The 17678-nt window shown below is 42.0% G+C and overlaps 1 protein-coding gene across 1 annotated transcript in view; it reads right to left on the bottom strand.

Annotated features, from left to right (window-relative positions):
* Positions 1-17678, bottom strand: part of unc5b (unc-5 netrin receptor B) — a 141666-nt gene that overhangs the window by 120781 nt on the left and 3207 nt on the right. The window contains exon 2 of the mRNA XM_058058493.1: positions 9572-9665. Within this exon, the coding sequence (XP_057914476.1) occupies positions 9572-9638 (67 nt within the window). The 5' untranslated portion in view covers positions 9639-9665. The remainder of the gene's footprint in view (positions 1-9571; positions 9666-17678) is intronic.

The following is a 17678-nucleotide window of genomic DNA, read 5'->3' as shown; positions in this document are numbered from 1 at the left end:
TGCCTTCGAACAAGCAGGCAGCCAGAGTGGTTTTATAATTAGCTGCTTGCGCTCTTGCCTCTAATGTGTCCCTCTCTCTCTCTCTCTCTCTCACTCTTTGCAAGCCCATATTGGCTGGCAGACACAGCATATGCAAGCCACGGCTGATGATAATTGTAGATGTATGGTGTTATATGTTGACTTGAGTTCACAGTTACAAGCTTGAAGTGAGGTGACAGAGGGAGGGGGCGGCCGTCTCGCCGTCATGTGTTGCTAGTGTTCACCGTCTCACAGCTCGCTGAGTGAGAATTGGTCCTGGGGCTGTTGGCTGATTGCGTGGATGTGAAATAACTGTGTTTTAAGTGGCTCTGAGGTGAACGCACTCCAGGCTCGGCACGGGCAACCGGCTTCGGTGAACCAGAGCTGCATCCAGAGGGTCAAAGGCCACTTATAGCTGTTGGTCTCTATATGTGTTATGGGGGAGTGAGAATACTGGTTACACCTGCAGGTACTAACAGCATATATGAAGCCCTGTTCTTGGCAAGGAGGTGAAAATGAAACAGAAGGGGGTCTTTTTAATGGACACATTCATTTTACAACCTCCCAGATGAGAAACAAATACAGTAAAAGCTACCTTAATACAGTAATCCCTTGTCCATCACGGTTCAGACCTTGATACACTTCATTCATTCATTCATTTTCTACCGCTTTTCCTCACCAGGGTCGCGGGGGTGCTGGAGCCTATCCCAGCTGTCTTCGGGCGAGAGGCGGGGTACACCCTGGACTGGTCGCCCGCGAATCACAGGGCACATATAGACAAACAACCATTCACACTCACATTCATACCTATGGACAATTTGGAGTCGCCAATTTTTTTGGAGTTTTTGGAATGTGGGAGGAAACCGGAGTACCCGGAGAAAACCCACGCATGCGCGGGGAGAACATGCAAACTCCACACAGAGATGGCCAAGAGTGGAATTGAACCCTGGTCTCCTAGCTGTGAGGTCTGCGCGCTAACCACTTGACCAACGTGCCGCCCATAATGGTTTCATGAATATGGATAATGACGAAATGTACTCGTTTCATACTCAAATCGGGGGAAAAAAATGCATTTTCCGTAGTATCCAGCTCATCCCTAATAATTACACATAATTGAACTCGGGTCTCTTAGCTGTGAGGTCTGCGCGCTAACCACTCGACCGCCGTGCAGCCCAGGTCAGATTCAATAGGTTACAAAATCTGATTGTAACTTTGTTAGAATATTGCTGAGTAATGTAGAAACTGGGCGGCGGAGAAGTGGTTAGCGCGCAGGCCTCGCAGCTAGGAGACCCAAGTTCAATTCCACAGAAATGTGAAACACAGAAATCAAACGCCACATAGAAATGTCCAGGGTGGAATTGAACCCTTGTCTCCTAGCTGTCAGGTCTGCATGCTAACCACTCGACCGCCGACAGCCCCTTGATACACTATGGAGTTTAATATTATCGTAATTAGAGCATTGAAAATGTGTTTACAATATTATAAATATATTTGTATTATTTTATTATTATGAGTTCTCTCAACATGAAATGAAAATCCCTATTTTCTATTACCATACTATTACCCAAAATAGTACACATAATAACAGAAAATAAACCTTTTTTTGTGGTGCTAGGGGAGACGGGTGGGTAGACGACAGGAAGTGACATTGACGGATCAGATATGATATGTAGCATGATATGGATTACGGCCGCAACGGTAACCCGAGTTAAGGATTAGTGTGCCAGGTCATTTAAACCTGCAATAAAAGCCTTTTGCTCCGGCACTCAAGTCTGATGCTTGTGTGTCTCACTGAGCATTGCAGTATTATTACTGACGCCTAGCTATGAGTGTAGAATACTGCATATCATCACAATATCTTTGAATGTATGATCTAAATGACTTATTCTAACAAAATTCTTAATTTAGACATAAAAAATATATTAATTATGGAGTAAATACAACAGCATAATGTGGAGTAAAACAGCCGTCAAAAGTGAAGTGAGATTTTTAACAAGGATGAGAAACCATTCATGGCAAGCTGTATGATTAACTGGATTTTAGTCTCGCCTGTTCTACTTTCCTTCTCCTTTTGTCTTGTCTTATGAGACAGACAACATCTGTTGTTCAGCCACGCAGACACAGAGCTTGGAACATCCGCTGAGTGTAGAGGTGGAAATGGAGCGATCAATTAGATTTTAAAAAATGACTCTCTGTGTATTACCCAGCAGATGTTAAATCGGTCAACCCTAGCACAGCCCCATCTCCAAGGGGCGGATGAGGGGGCTTGTCTGCACTGCATGTTATACCCTGGAAAACTGCAAAGAAAGTCAGATGTTGCCTGAAGCGGGAGTTTGCATTGTGCAGCCTCGCTGTGGACAGAGATGGAGGAACAGAGGATGGAGGTGGGTCAGCAGGACGGCAGGACCCCCCAGGAGGGATGGTGCGGGGACTTAGGGTCAAAAGATGGGCCCGCTACAAATGGAGGTGCACAGTTTCCTCAGGCCACTGTCTACGTTTTTAAAATCTATAAACTAGAATGGCAATCAGTGGAGGGCAGACCTTCGCAGAGTTCCGAACAATCCTAATTTGGATCATTTCCAAAATGTTCACCTTCAGCAATAATGTATTTGTATGTATTAATAATGCAAAATTTACTGAAAATGTCAATCAAGTTAAGAGGTGGCAAATCTATTTAACTAACACTGGTTTATATAGGGCTGCACAGTGGTCAAGTGGTTAGCGTGCTGGCCACACAGCTAGGAAACCCGAGTTCAATTCCACCCTCGGCCATCTCTGTATGGAGTTTGCATGTTCTCCCCGTGCATGTGTGGGTTTTCTTCGGGTACTCCGGTTTCCTCCCACATTGTGAGTGTGAATGGTTGTTTGTCTATATGTGCCCTGTAATTGGCTGGCGACCAGTCCAGGGTGTACCGCGCCTCTCACCAAAAGACAGCTGGGATAGGCTCCAGCACCCCCCGCGACCCTTGTGGGGATAAGCGGTAGAAAATGAATGAATGGTTTACATAGGGCTGCATGGTGGATGAGTGGTTAGCGTACAGGCCACACAGCTAAGAGACCCAAGTTCAATTCCACCCTAAGCCATCTCTGTGTGGAGTTTGCATGTTCTCCCCGTGCATGCGTGGGTTTTCTTCGGGTACTCCGGTTTCCTCCCACATTGTGAGTGTGAATGGTTGTTTGTCTATATGTGCCCTGTGATTGGCTGGCAACCAGTCCAGGGTGTACCCCCTGCCTCTCACCCAAAGACAGCTGGGATAGGCTCCAGCACCCCCACGACCCTTGTGGGGATAAGGGGTAGAAAATGAATGAATAAATGAATGAATGGTTTCTATAGGAATACCTGTTATGAGCAATGAGGCGTTCAAAGACACCATGTCATTAAAATTCCAAGCATACTAAAATGCAGCAAATTGTACTTCCACTTTAAGAGTTACAAAGTGCGTCATAAACATCCATTTATTGTTTTTCATTTGCATTTCCGTTTATTTAAACCACACATACACACAAAACAAACATATTCCGATGTTCTGAGTGTCCATGAATGCATCTCGCGGTCTGCCTAGTGACAACAAGGAAGTGTCGTTGCAATGACGAACAGACTAGAGACGTGTTTGTTTGCAGTTGGAAATACATGTGTGGTGTTGGAGTCACACTGCTCACAGGGTTAAATTCCAACAAGGTCACGAGCTGGAGTGCCAATCATGCTCATCGCCTGTCACTCACGGCAACACCAAAGTGGATTAAAGTCCAGCCCCTCTCAAGAGTACGACTTCGAGGACCCTCATTGAACAGAAAAAATACTGATAATTAACATGCAATGAATTGGATTATAAAAATTTGAAAAAATGTCTACATGGTAGTAGAGTTGGATAATCCTGCTCATTATCACACAAAAGGTGATTAAAAACTTTCTTGGCAGGTAATAATAGTCGTGTCTGCACTAAACTCTAGGGACAGACCTACATTTAGTCCTCTCTGTAACCTCATTCTTTCAAGGGGACAGTACAGAGAGTCGGCCCCCTAAATGATGATGTTTAAGGTCCAACTAGTACAGCCACGTTTGATCAAGCAATGGGAAAGTTAGTGTGCATTATTATACTACCATAATAGACTTTACAGGCCGCACATCCTCACTTAGTTGAGGGTCAGAATTCCCAAAATACACAACAGCCACTTGCTCAGTGAATGTTCATCGTCACAGAACAAAACCACAATCCCATCACAGCACGGGCACTGTAATCACTGAACACAATGGAGCAGAAAGCATCTATTTATGGAGAGCGTAGCATAATGGCAGAGAGGTTGGTTGAATTAAGCTCTCAAGAGATGGTTGCCATGCTAACAGATGGTGACAGAAAGCATCGGCTCTTTTGATTGCATCTGTTATTAACTAATGAGACAACATTTTGCAAGTATTTAGAAAGGTGTGACAGCAATAGTCATTACGTGTAGACATTTGTTAAGCTGGTGCCATCATTCCATTACTCTGGTACTACTAGTAATTGGTCAAACTTGGCCTCACAGCTAGGAGACTCGAGTTCAATTCCACCCTAGGCCATCTCTGTGTGGAATTTGTATGTTCTCCCCGTGCATGTGTGGGTTTTCTCCGGGTACTCCGGTTTCCTCCCACATTCCAAAAACATGCTAGGCTAATTGGCGACTCCAAATTGTCCATAGGTACCCCACCTCTCGCCCGAAGACAGCTGGGATAGGCTCCAGCACCCCCGCGACCCTCATGAGAATAAGCGGTAGAAAATGAATGAATGAATGAATGAATGTAAACAATGTAGTTTGAGGTCAGCCATGTACAGTAGAAGCTTTGACATCCACTTTTATTATCATTACTGTCATTAGCCATAGTGTACGGACCAGCCAGGACAGAAACATTGTGTATCTATTTCCTACATCGCAAAAAAACTATTCTTCATTAGTTCCTTTAGACTAAGGGGTAGGCAAACCGCAGCATGAATCCAACCAACCGGGCATTTTGTTTCACCGTGACCAAGTACTGTATGTCAAGGCATTGAGCATTGAAAACCTGTCTGTGACCTTGTAAAGGTGTTTAACACTATTAGAGTCCTCTATACATTAAATAACACCCCTACAGTCAGCTTTATATCTGTATCATCCAACATAATAGACAACATACCAGGAAATAAGATATGTAAGACATAAATAAGACCCATGCTCATGTGTGTTGCTGTAAATATGTGCTGGGGGAGCTGAGTGAAGGGCGGACAGGAAGTGACGTTGATGGGTTCAGAGTTGAATTCTAGCTTGGCATGGGTTACGGCTGCAACAGTAGCTTTATTAGTAGTTTTATTTGGGATTGTTGTGAGATCATTCAAACCTGCAATAAAAGTCTGGTGCTTGTGTGTCTCACTGAATTACAGTAAGATCACTGACACTTTGTGACCAATGTACAATAATACATATCATTCACTGTGTTTTTCCAATGCATCGTCTGAATGCCTTTATGCTTGCACAAATATGTAAATTGACTTAAATAGGTACGTATTCGACCACAAAATATATATACACTATATTCATTTATGAATTTATGACAAGCCGCAAGGGTAATGCCGTGAAATTCCAAGCACAAACTGGTGAAGAACGACTGTATTACCAAAACAAACAGAAGTGAGCTTTGTGTCTTCCTACTGTTTTTGGACATGTGTACATTTGGATTATATTCTATCCTGCTTTGGAAATATTTGATTTGAATTATTGTTATAGGTCTAAGGAAAAACAAATTGAGAAGAAGTTTCTAATAGAATAGAATGTCAGCAAACAAAAATGTTGCATTTACATCCTGATATAGGATATATGTAATTTTACTGATATACGTTTACATTCTGAATCAATTTATCTTGATGCTTCCTATAGTCGGCTCGTTGGTAAAAGTGATTAAAAAGGGAAAAAAATAATTGAGTTGTTTCCATTAGGGAAGGCCCCTTATTTGATGACATTCAATAGCTTGTAATCTTTGAGATATTAAATAAATATCCCTTTATTGTGCTTTGCAAAGGTGAGGCTCATGTATTGCCCCTTGTGACAAACACCCCCATCTTATCAGTCACCAATCCCCAAGCCCCAAAACCCGCTGAGGAGTATTTCTTAATTAAATCTTTATTTACCTATTTGATTGGTATATAAGGAGGGCAGGTCTGGATTCCATCTCATATAGTATAGCCAAGAGAGCTATACAGCCCAAGGGAATAGGGCTTTATCATGTGAACATCAGGCCTATTGAGTACTGCTGTTTTTGTCTGCGTCTAAGATGAAGGCATAGTAAGGAGGAGATGAGACAGTTGTCATGTGGATGGATGGAAACTAATGACATGAACTTTGTCAAACAGGAGGGGGTGAAGCTTGCATGAGTAGGTGGTAGGATATTGACAAATAAAAACAGGCCATTCTCAACGTTTACATCCATTTGCAGGAATTTAATGAATCGATACATTAAGAGGATACATGTGTCTGAGAGGGAATCTTCCTTCTGGCTATACGTGAGCTTTCGGAGGCAAAATGCTTATTAAGACAGACCTGTAGTTTCAGCCGATGTGCAGAAAGCAATTACTGTAACAGCAGTCACAGCAAATATTTTGAAGGTGAATTCAACTGTGTTTAATTATCCTAAAGTGAAGAGTGATGTTTTTCTCTAGAAAAGTGGGTTCACAGACTTATATATATAGAAAGAATAGAAGAAAACTGGAAATAAATTATATCATACAATAATCCCTATTTCCGTGATGAATGAATTTCTTGTTCATTCATTCATTATCTACCGCTTATCCTCATGAGGGTCGCAAGGGGTGCTGGAGCCTATCCCAGCTGTCTTCGGGTGAGAGGCGGGGTACACCCTGGACTGGTCGCCAGCCAATCACAGGGCACATATAGACAAACAACCATTCACACTCACATTCATACCTATGGACAATTTGGAGTCGCCAATTAACCTAGCATGTTTTTGGAATGTGGGAGGAAACCGGAGTACCCGGAGAAAAACCCACGCATGCACGGGGAGAACATGCAAGCTCCACACAGAGATGGGGTGGAATTGAACTCGGGTCTCCTAGCTGTGAGGCCTGCGTTACAATTTCTTTGTTCATTAATCAAATATTTTAATCAGTTAGAGCATATAACTCTTCTTTGCTACCTTGTACATATGGTTATTAACATAATTAGAGCCCTCTGGGCATGAAATAACACCCCTATAGTAACATTTGCGCTCATATTACCCAATATATCAGACATTCAGTGGGCTTGTGTGTGTTGCAATACATTTCTTCCAGAGGTGTGGACAGGAAGTGATGTCAGAGGTTGAGTTTTAGCTGGATTACGGCCACAACTCTAACCCATGTTGTTAGGATAATTATGACGATGATGTGTCTGTTGTGAGACCGCATTAACTGAAATTTTCCATTTCAAAAATACAAGAAAATCTACCGTTCGTTTCCATCTGCAGTGATACATTTAGTGCAACACCCTGGATTGGTCGCCAGCCAATCACAGGGCACATATAGACAAACAACCATTCACACTCACATTCATACCTATGGACAATTTGGAGTCACCAATTAACCTAGCATGTTTTTGGAATGTGGGAGGAAACCGGAGTACCCGGAGAAAACCCACGCATGCACAGGGAGAACATGCAAACTCCACACAGAAATGGGGTGGAATTGAACCCGGGTCTCCTAGCTGTGAGGCCTGTTACAATTTCTTTGTAAATATTTTCTTTAGAGCATATAACTCTTCATTGCTACCTTGTACGTATGGTTATTAACATAATTAGAGCCCTCTGGGCAAGAAATAACACCCCTATAGTCACATTTGTGCTCATATTATCCAATATATTAGACATTCAGTGGGCTTGTGTGTGTTGCAATACATTTCTTCCAGAGGTGTGGACAGGAATTGTCAGAGGTTGAGTTTTAGCTGGATTATGGCCACAACCGTAACCCACGTTGTTATTATAATTATGACGATGACGTGTCTGTTGTGAGATCGCATTAACTGAAATTTTTCCATTTAAAAAATACCAGAAAATCTACCGTTCGTTTCCATCTGCAGTGATCCATTTAGTGCAACATATAGCAGGGAAGAAGAATGATTTGAAGGCAGTGTGTCGTTTCCTTGGTGATTCCGTTGCTCTAAGGAATGCTTTATTCTGCCCATCCCGGATGGAAAACTATTGAAACAACCAATAGCTGCTTCTCAATCAAAACTCCCATAGCATAGATCCAGAGAGCCAAGCATTATCACCTCTAATAGCTGAGACAAGCATTTACACAACACTTAATGAGGACTTGTTGGTCAATCAAACGCGTGCACTCTCGAAATAAGACTTTCTTACGTAGGTGAGCTTATGTAGGTTGTGTCTCCTGGAGAGCGTCTTGTAAACTGCATTACACCTGGTAATAAATATCAAATATTTTCTCATGAACATTATTCATTATTGCCCCCCACCCCTCCTTCATCCTCCACCTTCCTCCTCAACCCCCCCACAGGGAACAGCTTAGGTCATTACAGTCTGCTGTCAAAACCTGTGACCGCTCCGTGTCGGAGCTCAGGATTAAAGGCTGTGAAAACAAGAACAAGCAAGGGAGGGAGTTGAAAGCTGACAGAAGGAGCAAGGCCTTAAATATTTTCTGTCTTTCCACCCCCCCCCCCAACCCCCCCTCAGCTACAGTTGACCGCATGCTGATTCTCGCAGCTACTTTGCGCAGAGCTGCACTAATGTGACGGGATATGGAGTCACAAGGAAAACATGGAGAAGAAGGAAAGCGGTGAGGCGAAAGTGAAAGAGTCCTGCTTGTTCAGTGAGGTGATGGCTGCTTCTTACTAAGGACTTTGATGAACTACAGTTTCATTATATACTCGAAATATACAGGACAAATAACATTAACTTTGGATTACTGGTGTGGTGATGGGAAATTATTCCAGGAAAAATAAGCAATGGTTGAATACTTAACTAAAACATGTCTACCCAGATACTACATTACGCTATAAACATCAGTCTGGGTGTAAAGTGATATCTGATTTACTGCAGTTAATTGGTAGAATTTGTATTTGCATATACACACAATTTACAATGGAATATATTGGATCCACACCCAAACGTGATAGGTGAATTTTCACAATGTAAGCATAGACAACCCGTTTACAACTTTTTAAAACCAATTATTAACATTAGAGCCCTCTAGACATAAAATAGCACACCCACAGTCTACCCAAATAGCAAGGTGACATTGAAATAACGTAGAATCTTTGTTGAATTCATTGAAAATCAGACTAATGTTGATTTAGCATTAGTTTGCACCCGCAGCTAACACTGCAACAATCAAACACAATTTCAATATAACTAAAAATGAGTGTGGTTCAAATGATATTTCAATAATACCAGAAGAAGGCTCATTTAATGATGTTCAATACCAGCCTTTTATGAAAACCCAGCTTTATATTCAAGCAGTGCTTCTCAAATAGTGAGGTATAGGTCCCCCTAGTGGAGGCACAGTGAAAGGAAGGGAGGACTTTCATTGGTACAGACCTGTCAACATGTAGGAATTTGTTGTACTCTTGAATACGCTGTTTCGCTGCTCTCCATGTTGTCGCATTTCACTGGTTTCGGTTTCGAGTTCAACCTGTACGGCACACATGAAAAAATAGATGTCAGTTTCTCAATAGTATTTAAAATCCTGGGGCGTGACAATCATTCACACTCACATTTATATCTATGGACAAACTACAGTCGCCAATTAACGTTACAATGCGGACACAGTGGAGATTTGAACCAAGCCTTTGACTGTGTGGCCAACATGCCAACCACCTGAGCAATGTGCGGCCAACATGACAAACATGTGATGCTTTACTATCTTATTAAAAATCTTATGATGGCTTTGAGGTGTTTTTTCTACACGAAAAAAATGCCTGATTTTTGGGGGAAAAAAATCAACAAAATCACTGCTCATTATTAAGAATTTTTTTTATCCTGGATTTTTTTAGGCATCATTGAATTTATTTTATTTCCTATTTTTCTGTATTTAATGTCATTTTTCTTTTTACCTTTGTCTCCCTATTACAAAATGAAGATACGGAATTAAGCCTGTGGAAGACCTGGGTTCAGGCGGCACGGCGGTCGAGTGGTTAGCGCGCAGACCTCACAGCGAGGTTCAATTCCACCCGCGGCCATCTCTGCGTGGAGTTTGCTATGTTCTCCCCGTGCATGTGTGGGTTTTCTCCGGGTACTCCGGTTTCCTCCCACATTCCAAAAACATGCTAGGTTAATTGGCGACTCCAAATTGTCCATAGGTATGAATGTGAGTGTGAATGGTTGTTTGTCTATATGTGCCCTGTGATTGGCTGGCGACCAGTCCAGGGTGTACCCCGCCTCTCGCCCGAAGACAGCTGGGATAGGCTCCAGCACCCCCCCGCGACCCTCGTGAGGAAAAAGCGGTAGAAAATGAATGAATGAATGAAGACCTGGGTTTGAATAGCCTCTTGGGCGTAACTTTTCTCCGGATAGCCAAGTTTCCACATGCCAAAAACATGCGTGGGTGAATGATTGTCTATGTGTACCTTGTGACTAACTGGCAATCAGACCTGCGTGTTCCCCAAAAGTTAGCTATGATAGGCTCCAGAATGTGATCATAATGAGGGTAGGTGGCATAGAAAATGGATGGATGAATGTTTTCATTATATTCTATGACAAAAAAATTGCCAACTGCATTTCAAAATGAGTCATTGCGTATGAAATACTGCTGAGTATATATATAAGAATACTGTTATTGTACCCTTGAAGTCATTTAATCCTCTACTGGGGTTCAAACACCTTGTTGCTGTGCATGATCACAGTGTCTCCATGGTGAATGCTGAGAGCCGACTGTCTATCAAGCTGCCAGTGGAGCTGTTGTGGCAGGTCTGACTCCTGACATGTGTCACATGTAATGGGATCAATAATGTCGACTCACCCTGCTGTCCTACTGAACCTCTGTTTGATAATTTCACTACCTTTTTTTCTTCATTTTCCGGACTGATTGCTAAGTAAAGTTTGCATAATTATACCACTATCTCATGGAAAAATTCTGGCCTTTGGATAAATGTGGTTAAGGACCCCTAAAGGAAGCCCTTGACGTTTTTCCAAATCCACAGTGACGACTTACTGAAATCAATCACTTATTTATTTCGCACCAATCCACAACAAATGTTACCTTAAGGCACTACACACTTGGAGCAGGTCTACGACAACGCGTCTCATACATGAAGAACAAACTGAACCCCACATGAGCAAGTAGAAAAAAAAACCTCAAACAGAACCCAGGCTATGTGGGGCACCCATGTTTCTAGACCAGTTGGGTTGAGATTGAGAGAGTAGAAGGACAGATGGTAGATAGAGAGGGAAAAAAGAGAGAACAGTGGCTGTATCAACAAACGGAATGGATGCAGGACAGTAATGGTGGTCATGGTCCGCTCGGTCTAAGTCTATGGCGGCATAACGAAGAGATGACTCGGCACATCAGCCCTAGGGGGGGATTGGCCATTAGGTTTTTTTTCGGTGGCCCCCGACCAAAAGTGGCCAGATGGATGGCCATTTATTTATTTACTGGTGTGCTTTACCGTTACTATATATTAAATGGAATGTGATGAGTTCAAGGCCCTAGTAGGGCCAAGCGGAAAACAAAGACTCAAGTTGAAAATGTTTCCACGTTATAAAGCTGGACTGAAACAATATGAAAGTTTCCCTCCTTCCTGAAGTGCTATCTTCTGTTTTCCTTCTGACACCATGACTCGTAATATTATGACATTTGATTGACAGGGACAAATTAATTAATAATAATAATTAAGTCACTTGTACCTTGACTTCATTCATTCATTCATTCATTTTCTACCGCCTATCCCAGCTGTCTTCGAGCGAGAGGCTGGGTACACCCTGGACAGGTCGCCAGCCAATCACAGGGCACATATAGACAAACAACCATTCACACTCACATTCATTCCTATGGACAATTTGGAGTCACCAATTAACCTAGCATGTTTTTGGAATGTGGGAGGAAACCGGAGAACCCTGAGAAATCCCACGCATGCACGGGGAGAACATGCGAACTCCACACAGAGATGGCCGAGGGTGGGATTGAACTCGGGTCTCCTAGCTGTGAGGTCTGCGCGCTAACCACTTGACCGCCGTGCAGCCCTGTACCTTGATTTACGGCACGACAAATGATGCAGCAGCGAGGGAGAAAAGAGAGGGGAAGAGAGACTCGGATGACACCATTCTACTGTGCTACGAGTTATTTATTGGATTCATTAGTGTTTCTCAGTTTCCTCATCAAAGTCCTGGCAATTGAAACGCTGTTTGGCCCCATGGTAGGTTATTTTGCACCCAAGTTGAATTAAAAAAAAAAAAAAGCAACGACTGACTGATCAGAGAGGTGCAACAGTGACTTCCTGGCGGGCGTTGATAGCATCTAACAGGCGCGTTTTTTATAACAAAAGGCACGTCGGACTCACACAGTGTATAAATAGCACAACAACACTGTGGGGGTGTCCACTGCTGCTGTTGAGCACACATTTTCACAGGAAGTCTTTGTTTTTGTTGATACCAAGTCAGCCTGATTTGTGTTAAGAATTGAAAATGTGGTGTTTACAGAAAACCTATAAACTCATGGTGGCGGTTTGTGCGCACATCATAGCCCAGCATCACTCTTCGCTCTTCGACTCGTTCCTGAGATGTCCGGAGTACTGAAGTATACACCCATATGGGCAGAAGTACTAGCATGCAGTGTCAAAAATGTAAACAAAGGCAAGGTACATAGCATTTCCATCGCTAATGTGCGGCCTTTAGTGAATAAAATGAACGAGTTCCTCCCACATTCCAAAAACATGCTAGGTTAATTGGCGACTCCAAATTGTCCATAGGTATGAATGTGAGTGTGAATGGTTGTTTGTCTATATGTGCCCTGTGATTGACTGGCGACCAGTCCAGGGTGTACCCCGCCTCTCGCCTGAAGACAGCTGGGATAGGCTCCAGCACCCCCGTGACCCTCGTGAGGAAAAGCGGTAGAAAATGAATGAATGAATGAAAAGAATAAAGGAAATGGAAGTGGAAAACACTAGTTGGGATAGCAGCGACAATAAGGAAGTAGTAAGACTCAAATGTGATTATTTAATTTGAGGTATTTTAAAGAACATTTTTGTTTTTGCTCTCACATTTATTTTTTAATCTCATTGAAACAATACCATAACATTGATGTTTTTTATATCCATGTTAGTTTGTGATGACTGGTGTGGTGACTGTATAGTTGGAGTGGTTTCATTCTTTTTTTCTTTTGTAATGGACTATGTACGATACAATGACTAGTAATGAACTGGTTGCTCTTGGCACGTAGTTGGGTCCCTCAAGCTGGGTGAAGGAGGTTGGATGTGGGGTTTTCATTCTGGTAGACAAGGAATAATATATGTTTTGTTGGGATGAGGTTGGAATCTGGGTGGTTAGGTGGGTGGGACTAGATAAGTCTTGACTTCTTCCCATTCCCTTTCAAACATTCATTCATTCATTTTCTACCGCTTATCCTCATGAGGGTCACGGGGGTGCTGTCTTTGGGCGAGAGGCGGGGTACACCCTGGACTGGTCGCCAGCTAATCACAGGGCACATATAGACAAACAACCATTCACACTCACATTCATACCTATGGGCAATTTGGATTCACCAATTAACCTAGCATGTTTTTGGAATGTGGGAGGAAACCGGAGTACCTGGAGAAAACATGCAAACTCCACACAGAGATGGCCGAGGGTGGAATTGAACGCTGGTCTCCTAGCTGTGAGGTCTGCACGCTAACCACACGAGCGCCGTGCCGCCCCTTTCGAACATGTGTACGTTTATATATACATAGGTATTTTTATTTGTGTTGATTTATGTTTGGTTTGTTGTGCTTTGGATGATGTTTGAAATAAAGAAGGAAAAAAAAAGAATTAATATTAAAACGGTTTTATTTCATGTTTAGAGGGCTCTAATGTTAAAAAAAATTAGAAGACCATAAACAGGTTTTTCTATGCTCCAAGCACTAAAATATTCTATTTATTAATATTGAATCCTACTCCATAGAAGTTCATTTTTGTGAAGCCTGTTTTTGGAGAAAAAAATAAAAAAGTATTTTTTTTTTGTCCTAAAATCTGCAAATTGTAGGCATGTGAAAGCTGAATCACTGTACTGTAAATCACACTTGTTTCTTTTTTGGCCCCCTAGAGGAAGGACTATATCACTGATTGGGTTCCATAGACCCATCAGGGTCATGAGCAGCCCCCACGCCCCCACCTCTGAATGGTAGCCCTGATTATCTCATAGTTTTGCTGGATATTCCCTTGTCTCGGCTCTAAAAAGGTCTGCATTATTTCCAGTTCTCCAAACTTGTCAAAACCAATTTACTGTCCTATTATTCCCTCAACTGATTTCACCACCACCCCTCCTCACAGCCCCTCACTCCACAAATCCTTGACCCTACGCTTTTCCTCAATCGAAACTCCCAACACGACCTGTGCAACCCCTAAACTCCCTCCATCCCCGTCATGTGGACTCCAGTAGGGTTTTTTTTTTTAATTGTTGTTGCAAAACCTCTACCTTTTCTTTTCAGGGTAAATTCTTTCATGTGAGGGTAAACGATGGTGGATCAGCCTCTCACACACATTAACGAGCCTTTGTGCAAATGAAAGCAGACAGTGAGTCACTGGCGAAACTAAATAAAACCTGTCTATAATAGAGAGCAACCAAGCTGAAAAATGTGTGCAGCACTTCTATCATCATATCCTGCACAACCCCCCTCAACCCCCTCCCTCCATGCCGCTCCCATCAATTAGCGCCTCACCAGTGACAACACAGAGGATCTTCATTAGTGGAGAATGCTCAATTATATCAGTTGATATTGCTTTCCAAAATTAATTATCCCACTTGCATGGCATGGCTGACTGAGCCTGCCCTCACCCCAGGGCGCAACAGTTACTGATGCGATTTGCTTTTGGCTCCAAAGTCTGCCTTCCCTCTCTTCGCTTTGTGTTACCCTTCTTTTCCTCTACACTCATTTAGCACAGTCAATACCATTGATCACCAATCACAGCAAAGCCACCCTTTTCCACACGGTGCTTGCTGTACTTGTATTATCCAGATTTACCACACACAAAAAAAAGTGCTCCTCCTGTAAGACAGATAGAATTAGTTCTACAAAAAGCTCATCAACAGATCCCTTTTCTCTGTATAATCCCTGATCCTTTGCTTATCCTACAGGGAATAACAAAAATAGACAGCCTTTACTTCAGCTACAACAACAAAAAAAAAGAAACGGTGCAAACAATGTCTCCTCCCGAGAGCAGACTGTGAAGGAGGTGCAAACTGCAGATAAGGTGAAATGCTGGTGTCTCAAAACTATGTTTACTTCTGCACTTCATACCCACGTGGATTGCCGTGATATCTGAAAATGTGTTATTGTGATGCAAATCACCTATGTTGCTCTCAACACCTTTTCTTTAAAGAAATAAAAAAAGTTAAATACTTTAGTTGGCTTAAGGTAATAATGGTGATGAGTTCACTACAGTGGAAACTTAAAAGGTGGGTGGACCTCTGATTTCAAAACAAATAATGGAAATTGGATTAATCTGTCGTCAATAAACCTTTAAGTGTAAAAATAAGTTAACCCATGTTTAAAACGTGTCTATTAGTATGTGCTCTATGTGACCTCTTGGATGAGTCATTGTTGCACTCTTGGGGTCATTTTAAAGTTCTGGCCATTTGTGGATAATGGCTCTCACTGTGGTTTGCTGGAGTCCCAAAGCTTTAGAAATGCCTTTATAACCTTTTTCCAGATTGATAGGTTTCAATTACTTTTTCTGGGGAAGGCCAACAGAGGTGTGTGTGTGTGTGTGGGGGGGGGGGGGGGGGCACTTTTTCTACACAGGACCATGTAGATTTGGATTTTTTTCCTCCATTGATAATGAAAAGTATCATTTAAAAACTGCATTTATTGACTATTATTTAAATTTGTTTGATGATTTGAAACATTTAAATGTGACAAACATGTAAAGAAATAAATCAGAATGGTACACACATACTACACATATACATACATCTATACAGACACACACACACACACACATATATATATATCTATCTATATATATATATATATATATATATATATATACATATACATATATATGATATATACACCCCCCCCACACACCAGTGACTGTTCTTTGATCATAATTCCAAAGAGGCATTCACTGACACAGTCAGACATTAGCCGAGAAACCAAAGACAGAACATTACGAGGAAGACACCGTCTGAATATAAAATAATACCTATAGCAATTAAATAGCCGCTTGTGCCACAGCTCACATTTAGCAGCAATGCAGTAGTGTTTATTTATGGCTTGCATTGTGATCTTGGGCCAAGCATGTCCAAACTATAGACCAATAATATCAGAAAAAGCGGTAAGGGGGAACTTTGAAAGAATAAATACTTTTTGAATGCATTTTCTTTTATGTTTATATGGTCATGGGTATTCTGTTGACATTGTCATAATTGTCTAAGATGCTGTCAACCAAATTTTAAAAACTGTGACACCAAAATCACAGTTACAAGAAAAAAATATATAGAACCTTGGTTAGCGTCCGTCCCCAGTTAAAGTTTATGACTCCGTTTGAGTACATACAATATAGCACACATTTTGCGTTGTTAAAACACAACAAAACATCCTTCCTTATTAGCATCCTATTAGCTAGCATTACATTACAATATGTCACCTGTCTGTGATGTCATCAGAGGTTGACTCTCAAAAACGTTAACACAAAAACACCACGCACCCTGTTAGCTTAATGTCCGCAATGAAGTAAGCGAATGTTAGCATGTTGCGTTAGCCTATATCTCACTCCTTTTTTTAACCAACATTTAGTCAACGCAGGTAAATGTTTAGCATGTATTAGTGTGTCAGTGGTCTCTTCCCGGCTGCCGAGTAGTTAGCGCGCAAGTTCAATTCCACCCTCGGACATCTCTGTGTAGAGTTTGCATGTTCTCCCCGTGCATACGTGGGTTTATCTAGCTAAAACTCAACCTCTGACATCACTTCCTGTCCACACCTCTGGAAGAAATGTATTGCAACACACACAAGCCCACTGAATGTCTAATACATTGGGTAATATGAGCGCAAAGGTGACTATAGGGGTGTTATTTCATGCTCAGAGGGCTCTAATTATGTTAATAACCATATTTAGTAAGGTAGCAAAGAAGAGTTATATGCTCTAACTGAGAAAATATTTGATTAATGAACAAAGAAATTGTAACGCAGGCCTCACAGCTGGGAGACCCGGGTTCAATTCCACCCCATCTCTGTGTGGAGTTTGCATGTTCTCCCTGTGCATGCGTGGGTTTTCTCCGGGTACTCCGGTTTCCTCCCACATTCCAAAAACATGCTAGGTTAATTGGTGACTCCAAATTGTCCATAGGTATGAATGTGAGTGTGAATGGTTGTTTGTCTGTATGTGCCCTGTGATTGGCTAGCGACCAGTCCAGTGTGTACCCCGGATAAATGGATAAAATATTTTTGTGAGGATAGAAATATAAACACTTTTTCCATATAATTGCATTCAACTTTAGCCCAAAATTCCTGCC

The sequence above is a fragment of the Doryrhamphus excisus genome, chromosome 20 (assembly GCF_030265055.1).
Source record: "Doryrhamphus excisus isolate RoL2022-K1 chromosome 20, RoL_Dexc_1.0, whole genome shotgun sequence".
Taxonomy (NCBI): Eukaryota; Metazoa; Chordata; class Actinopteri; order Syngnathiformes; family Syngnathidae; genus Doryrhamphus; species Doryrhamphus excisus.
Note: the sequence above shows the minus strand (reverse complement) of the source record. Positions and strands in the feature narration are given on the sequence as shown.